The sequence below is a fragment of the Sciurus carolinensis genome, chromosome 2, assembly GCF_902686445.1.
Source record: "Sciurus carolinensis chromosome 2, mSciCar1.2, whole genome shotgun sequence".
NCBI classification, from domain to species: domain Eukaryota; kingdom Metazoa; phylum Chordata; class Mammalia; order Rodentia; family Sciuridae; genus Sciurus; species Sciurus carolinensis.
Window position 1 is genome coordinate 26,194,164 of NC_062214.1, and position 8,278 is coordinate 26,202,441.

Consider the following 8,278-nt stretch of genomic DNA (forward strand, 5'->3'; position numbering starts at 1 on the left):
ACCCAATCAACCCGGTAAGTCCCAAGTTTTCCATTCTGCAAACGGAATAAATATTTCAATATTCTTTCAAAGTTACCATGAAGTGGCGTCTGCGTTGCTCCAGTTTAAGTTTTTATAGGTGTTCCACATCTGGGGCAGAGGGACAAGATGGGTTAAAGGAAATTAAAAAAAAAAAGGGAAGGAGCAGAAAGTCGTACAGTAAGCTTAGCTTATCTGTGCACTTGCTTGATTATTTGTAGGGAATGGGGATGTCACAAAAAACAGGTGACTGGGGCAGTCTCTGGGAGGACAGGAGGGGGAGATTTTCCACCTTCTGAATTCTGAACCAGCGATCTAGTCCTTATTCGGAAATAAATAAAATGTGGGTTTCTTTACCCAGCACACCAGGACACCTAATGGCTGTTCAGCAACACGGGACAAATGGAAGTCGGAGAAGACAGACTGGCCGTCCCAACTTCTGGAGAGGGGCCACCTGCCACCCCAGCCCCCAGGCAGCACCCCTGCTGTTCCTCTTTCTGGGTCCCAGGGAGGGGCCACCTCTGACGGCACCAAAGGTCCTACTTCCTCAGCTGGGAACGACATCTTTTATTTAAAAATACTTTTATGTTAAGCCACCAATTCTCTCTCTCTCTCTCTCTCTCTCACACACACACACAATCACGCACAGACACACAGACACCTCTGTCACCAACAGTCTTTTCCCAAAAGTTCCACCTTGTCTCTGACCAGCCAGGCCTGGGTGGGCTGAATGGGTCCTCACAGCTCTCCAGGGTGGAGTGGAGATGTCCCAAAGGCCCTGCCCAAAGGGTCCAGGGCCCAGGCCATTGTCTCCTGGTCCCTACACAAAGGGGTGGGTTCAGCTTCTGGGGTCTTCTCCCCTGTCCAGCCAATGGCTGACTCCCGGCCTCCTTTGGTGTCCTGCTTGGAGCAAATCCTGCAGGGGCCCTGGCTCATCTCCGTGGCCCTCGAAGGGGGGCCACTCCCCTCACCTTCAAGCAGCTGCCCCCCAGGTCACGACGGCCACCCTGTAGGAGGAGACGAAGAGGGTTAGGAGATGGATGGGTCAGGCTGCTGTGAACACTGGAACTAACCTCTGTGTCCAGCAGTAGGGGACTTGATAAGTAAATCACAGTTCAACCACTCAATAAAGTTCCCTCTAGCAAAAAGCAGAAGAAACTCTACGCACTGACAGGGAATGCTGTGGAGGGACACGGTTCAAGGGCAAAGTCAAGGGCAGAACTGAGTGAATACCTCTGTATGTTGCCATTTCTAGAGAGAAGTGCATATGGAAAATGGCCAGTGGGAGTCTTTAGAAGACAGGCATTTGATGATGGGGAGACAGGAGGGGAGGGAGGCCTTTTCCCTTTGTATATATATATATATATATATATATATATATATATATATATATATATTTTTTTTTTTTTTTTTTTTTTTTTTAACCTTTTCCATTCTTCCCCACATGATCTACTGCCTTTAAAAAAAATTGGAGCATGACTTTCAATCCCAGTCTGCCTTTGCTGGGAATATGCTCTCAGGTCTTGTCTCCCTGGGAATTTTTTTTTTCCCTAAACCCTTGGAATCGCTTAATACTTCCTGTCTTTCTTTGGGACGTTCACTAGGGTAAAACACAGTAAGGGAAGGCAGGGTCTCCCTTTGCTCCCCCATCTGGCTGGAGGTTCGGGGAGTGGGAGAAGAAGGCCTCATTCTGAGGCTCCATTTCCAGCCCAGGAGCTGCCACGGGGCAGGTGCTCAGCAGCCGTTTGATCCAGGCGTGGCCACTGGAAGATGAGCCAGTGGCGGAGTCAGCCCCTCACCCAAGGGGCGGTCTCTACCAGCCCTGTATTCGCTGGTGGATACACATAAGCCGGAGAGGTCACAGCCTCCTTCTTTTGAGTCTCTGACATGGAGTGACTGGCCCAGAGCCACCAGGTCAGTTGGTAAAGAGCAGGCCTAGAAAGCCACATGGTCCAGCAAGTCATCCTGGGTCCTGGACACGAGGCTGGGTGGAATCTCACTGTAAATGCTCATGGCCAGAGGACGGACCTGGAACCCTCTCAAACCGTCCAGAGGAATGGTGATAGCTGGGAGCCCTGCTGCCTGCCCCCTCGCAGGGCCAGGTTGGGGCAGATCCATCCAGATGTGAGCCCAGCCTCCCTGGAGGCTCGCTGGGCCCAGGGACAGCATGTTCATTCACAGGCAGGGCTATTTTGAGGGCTGAGGCCACAGTCCCAGCAGAGCCTGGGGCTTGGGCTTCTCAGACAAACTCTGGCAGGAGTGGCTGACACGGGTGGCTAGGGACAGGGCCAGGAGGGGGGGGAAGTAGAGTGTTGAGGTCGTGGGTAGAACACTCTGAGCCTCAAGGACAGGGAGTGCCACCTGCCACCCCATGTCTGGGTCCCATTAGAATACTGGGACTGTTCACCTCTCTGAACCTCAGTTTCTTCATCTGTGAAGACAGATGGGGGACAGAATCATTCTCCTTGCTGTGTCAGGTACAGTAAATGTGAGGACAGCTGAGGAAGATGTCCTTACTAGGCCCCAGTGTGTCCCATGAGAACTTAGCACTAAGGCTCTATGGGAGCCCTGTGGCCAGGAATTGTGCTCAAGAGGGACACTCCCGGCCTTAATTCCTGCCCTCCCGTGGACTGCCTGCTGGACCTCAGCTAAGCAATTCACCTCAGCGAGCCCGTTTCCCCACCTGGAGGGTGGAGTTGCTTCACAAGATCGTACACGCTGACGCAGGTCACTCAAGCTAACGGGCAAAGCCCTCGCACAGTGTCAGGAACGTGGTACATGTTGCGTGAATGTCCACAAGTGTGATTGGCAGCATCACCTGGGCCCTGTCACCTATCTGCTCCTGAGTTGGGCACATTAGCAGGCAGCCTCACAAGAGCATCCTGTCCAGCTCCCACCCCACGTCACGAAAGGATAAATGGGCAAAGATAAGAACCCCCTGTCCATCTACCAGAGGGTCATCCCTAACCCCTAACTAAACAGGTGCTAGAGGGAACTGCTTCCTCGGTGACCCCAGCCCCAGACCAGCCAGGATGGGGGGGGGTGGCCGGAGGTGAAGGAATGGGGTCTGAAACCTTGGAACTTGCTGGGCCTCAAAGCTCAGAAGGGATGGGGGGCTCCCCATGACAGCCATTTTTCTTCCAGCTGCGTCTTGGAGGGACCAGAACGGGCGAGGGTCACCCTTCTCCCCTATTCCCAGAGGGGCCTCTGGAGTTGAGTGTGGCTTCTGTAGCCAAATTTGGCTGGGTTCTTAGTCACACAGACGGATTCCAGGGAAGTAGCCAGGCCCAGGCGAGGTCCTGTGAGCCGTGGGACAGGCCAGAGAGACCTGTGCAGGAGCCCCCAGCCTGCCTGCTATGGGGGTGGGCGCTAACACACACCTTCTCGGGCCTGCAGGTTCAGGGCCTTCCAGGGAAACCTCTCCCACCTCCCGGTCAGGCAGGCCTGAGTTCGAATCCTGACTCCATCACTGGCTGTGGGTCTCTGGAGCAGTGGTAGCATCTCTTAGTAGGTGGGGACAGTGTGGTGCCTCCTTCGCTGCCTGTCGAGGTATCTAAGTGGTAACTCAGTGCCTAGCGGAAGACTGCCGTCATACCACTGGCCAGTCTCTGACCCTTCCATGCTCCCACGCCTTTAACTGCGTCCCACTCCTCTAGTCCACGGTTTAGGGACTGGCTCCACACTGCCCAGCTTCTAGAGCACCCTTTCCTTCCCTGTCCCTCCTTGTCTGTCTATTCCCAGGCATCCTTTAGGATTTAGCACAGAGGCCCCTCACCTCTTGCCCTGGGCCTGGGCTTCCTCCCATAGTCCCTTTGTGCTGCTGGTCTCCTGCCATCAGCCCACAGTGTCCTTGTCTTCACCTCCCTGCCCTGGCCCTGGGAAAACCTGACCGGGTGGGGACCCACACCCTGCCCTCTGGGTACATCCTCAGAGCCAACACAAGCCAGCTGGGTAATTAAGGGTGGCTGAACTGAATGAATGGAACTGCGGCCAGAGGGACTGCAGAGGGCCCAGTCGGCCCTTCCACACATGGCTGTGGACCTGAGGACCTGACCCTGGGTTCCCAGCCCAGCCTGGGGCCTTAACCCACAGCAGGGAGCAGCAAGGACCCTTGAGAGGGTACAAATCAGAGGTGAAGAAGACTGATTTGGGGAAACGGGGTGAGTAGCCAGTCCGAGAGTCTGATGAACCAGAAGCGGGTGATTTGAGACCTGAACAGAGAGGCCCTGCCAGCACAAGATGGAGCAAGGGACCTATGACGGCCACAAGAACCAAATTCTGGCAGTCAGGGGACCTGACTGCAACCCTCATGCCCTTTCATTGGCCACCAAAGGCCAGGCAGGACTCTCGGAGTCTCAGTTTCCCCAGATGCAAACAGCAGCTAGAAAACCAGCCCTGTTCCATCAGACAAGCTTCCTCACTGCAGGAGAAGCCAAGGCCAGGAAGGGAGGGAGTCTGGGGATAAAGAGGGCCCCTGGCAGCCTCTGCTGCTACCCAGCCCCCACCTGCGCCCTGGCAGCCTGGTTCACAGCCTTACTTAGGACTCACTGGGGGAAACTAACTCCAGCTCTGTCCAGCTGGCCTAACCTAACAGTGCCTTCTCCCAACACTACATCCTTTTTGGGGGGCGGGATGCTCTCGGGGACACCCTTCTTCCTCCTATTGCTCATCAGCTGGGTACTTCAAGCTGGAGGTATGTGTTCCCATTTCTTCTCAGTCTCCTGCTCTTGGGTCAGGTCTTAGGATGGGGGACAATTAATACACGATGCGGGTAGTAACTCAGAGCAACACCTACCCAATGAACCCAGGGCCTGCATCCTGTCAATATGGGCATGATTTTATCACTCTGAGACTTAGACCCTTCTCAGTGATGAAGTGAGGGGAAACCTACCTGCCAGAGTAGACTCTGGTCAAAGTAAAAAAGTGGACGGGCGTGCAGCAGGCATTGGGCAAAAACTCAGTAAATGATGGTCTTACTTCTTCTTTCCTCCTGCCCTCTTCCCAGAAGGGGAAGTCCCAGTACACCTTTAGTTGGAGCGGGGATTTCTCAATGCGAATTAAATCAGATCCGGGCTCTGGGTTTCCCTGAACGCTCTCTCTTCGGGGGACATTGAGTGGCTCAGTTTCACACCAAACCCTGGGCTTGGGACGCCGCAACCAGCACGTAGCTTCTCCCTCGCCTTAACGGGGGACTCTGCCCCTTTGGCTCGCGGAGACACTCGGTCACTGGCTAACTCGACTCCGACCCCGCCGCCCCGTACAGGAGCGCGGCGCACTCACCCCTTTGCGCTGGTTGCTGAGGCAGAAGGTGCAGATGGAGCGCGGCTGGCGGCCGCTGTCGCCGGCCGTGGGGACGGTGCCCTTGGCACTGCCCGCCGCACGGAAGCACGGTTGCCCGTCGTCGGCCGCGTCGCCCAGCAGCAGCACGTTGGCCAGGTGCGCGATGTAGCTGGACGCCAGGCGCAGCGTCTCGATCTTGGACAGCTTGCGGTCCACCGGTTCGGTGGGGATGAGCGTGCGCAGCGCCGTGAAGGCCGTGTTCACGCTCTGCGTGCGGTCCCGCTCCCTCGCGTTGGCCGCCTGCCGCTGTCGCACCACCACTACGGGACCCGAGCTGCCGCCCGCCCGCCGCCCGCCCCCGGGGCCCGGGCCGCGCCGCGCCGCCTCCAGGCCTTCGCAGCAGCCGAACGACTGATCGGACGCGTCGCTCTCGCTGCGGTTCTCCTCGTCCTCGCTCAGCAGCCGCACGTCCGGGTACAGCACGTGCGCGCCGACGGGGCGCAGCAGCGCGAACGCCATGGGCGCCCGGCAGCGTCCCTTGGTGCGCTGTGCCCTGCCTCGGCCGCGCCCGCCGTGCGCTCCCGCGCGCTCCCACGGCCCCGCCGGCCGCAGCCTTATAGCCGGGGGCGGGGCCAATCGCGGGGCGGCCCCGGGCGGGGGCGGGGGGCTCCGCCCGGGCCAATAGGGAGGCGCCCGCCGCGCCCCAGCCAATGGCTACGCGCGGCTCTCCCCCGTCCCCCAGGTTGAAAGCTACCCGGGAGCTCCTGGCCCTCCCCGAAGGCTCCGGCTCTCCGCTGGCCAGCCGGGCAGATGCTGGAGGTTTGGGTGGCCGGAGTGGAACTCAGATCTGGACTCCTCGTCCTCCGCCTAGGCTCCTGGGAGTCCACCGACGGGTCCCTTCTCGCTTGACCTGTTTTCTATTCGGAAGGTGATTGTGGCCGACTTCCCGCCCTCACATTCTAATCAGTGGTTTGCAACTTTCGCCTGTGCATAAGTTTTGGGGACCGGGCTTTTGACGTTATGGCTTACCAGATCGCCCACATTCTGATTCAGCAGTTCTTGAATGGCGCAGGAATCTGGTGTTGATTCCATGGGGAACACCTGGGAAAGACTATAACCTTTCCAAAAAAGGACTGAACGATGTCACCTTCCCTACGACAGTTTACACACACACACACACACACACACAACCAAATTCAGAACACACTAATCTCAGTAGTCGCATTCATTCATTTATGTGTTCAGCGAACATTAGTTGACCCTACTATCTGTCAAGCATGGTTTTAGATCAGAGGATTCAGATCTGAACAAAATAAACCCTCTGCCTTCACGGACCCTCAGGGAGCTGACACCCAGCGCTGGGTACTTCACTGCCCTGCTGAGGTTGCAGGCGTGACCCTGATTCACAGGTAAGAGAGCTGGCCTTTAGCTACAGTTGATTGACTGGGGACTCCAGCCTCAACCTGTCTGGCTGCCACCTCTTGGAATCTGCCTCTACTGGTCCATCACACACCTAGGCTGTCTTCTGGCAGTGTGTGCCTGCCTTCCAGAAACTTCTGATTGTTCGCCCTGTGTCTGTGGCAACCCCTCCTGGGAAGCATAACTGAGCTGATCCCCAGGTCACTCATACCTGTTTCCCAGCTCCATCCCAGGACTAGCCAAATCAGCATCCACTTGGCCTTGAAAATAAATTTCTCTTCAGCGGCAATGGCTGCCAGACAGAGCATAGGGATCAGAGCTGAAAGGCTTCGAGGTGCATTTGTCTTTTCTGAGCCTCGTTTTCCTGGAAGATGCCTCCCACCTCTGTCATCCTGAGCGTCCCCAGCTTCCCAGACCCAGGCCAGAAAGCAGGGAAGAAGGATTTCCCTTAACTCTCCAGAACCCAAGGTCTGCGGCCCAGTCCGTTCCCACACCTGGCTTCCCCACCTCCCACACCATTTGACCGTGACCCTAGCCAGGCTGAGCTTTGGGGAGGAGAAGTAGTCTGCACGCCCCCTCCCGCGGGGCCAGTCCCACACACAGCCCCGGGCCTGCTGCTGCTTCCTGAGCGATGAATTATTACGGGGAGATTTCCTTCCCTGTCTGCGCCTCCTCACAGGGGCTCCCAGCCCCCTCCACTTTCACTTTCTCCCCCTCCTCTCTGCTCCTGACCCTCAGGCTGTTTAAAATTCCTCTGTTCAGCCCCCTCCCAATTCCAGCTCCCAACTGGAGAAGCCAAACAGGGCGTGAACTGGCCCGGAAGGTGGGAGGGGCTGGTCTGGTGGGCTCATTCATTCATTCGCTCCTCCTCGGCAGGTTTGGACACAAGGGACTCTGGGAGTAAAATAAAACCATGAATGAGTCTGAGGCTGGCTGCTCCAGCCTGGGGGAAGGCCAGCTGTAAACAAAGAATTTCAGGACAATGAGGTAGCAACCATTCAGGGTCTGGCCTGGGAGACCCAGCTCTGCTTCCAAGGTTAGCCACCTCTTGGAGTCTCATTTTCCTGCTTTGAAAGCTGAGGACAAAGATTGTAGCCTGTAATCCTAGCTACTCCTAAGACTGAGGCAGGAGGATCGCAAGTTCAAGTCCTGCCTTGGCAACTTAGTGACTTAGTGCATAGTGCTTAGTGCTCAGTGGTGAAGCACCCTGGGTTCAAGTCCCAACGTCCCCAAACAAGCAAACACCAGAATTAAAATACCAAAACAAAACCAAAAACAAACCTGGGGACAAGGAGCATACCCATTCTCAGGGTGGCGATGGGGCTGAGTTTATGCCAAGAAAGCTGGGGGCTGGCACCCAGGACTTCTGTCCTTAGGGGCCGGCCCCAGGGTCTGCCTGGGAAAGGGCGAGCGCTGTGCAGGGTTCCAGCCCTTGTCCTTTTCTCTACCCCTGGAACCCACTTCCGCCTGGCACCAGGTGTCCCCACAGGGCATTCCCTCACTTCCTTTGGATCTTCGCTTCCATCTCATCTCAGGAGCTCCTCCCAGACCACCAGGACTC

General features: G+C 56.6%; 1 protein-coding gene across 1 annotated transcript; it reads right to left on the bottom strand.

The window, feature by feature from the left end:
• Nucleotides 1-537: 537 nt before the first annotated feature.
• On the bottom strand, nucleotides 538-5,873 carry Tcf15 (transcription factor 15). Its single transcript, XM_047540999.1, has 2 exons — nucleotides 5,299-5,873; nucleotides 538-1,025 (listed from the first exon to the last, which is right to left on the bottom strand). Exons 1-2 carry the CDS (start codon nucleotides 5,815-5,817, stop codon nucleotides 951-953), a joined length of 594 nt encoding a protein of 197 aa, XP_047396955.1. The 5' UTR covers nucleotides 5,818-5,873; the 3' UTR covers nucleotides 538-950.
• Between the last annotated feature and the right edge of the window lie 2,405 nt (nucleotides 5,874-8,278).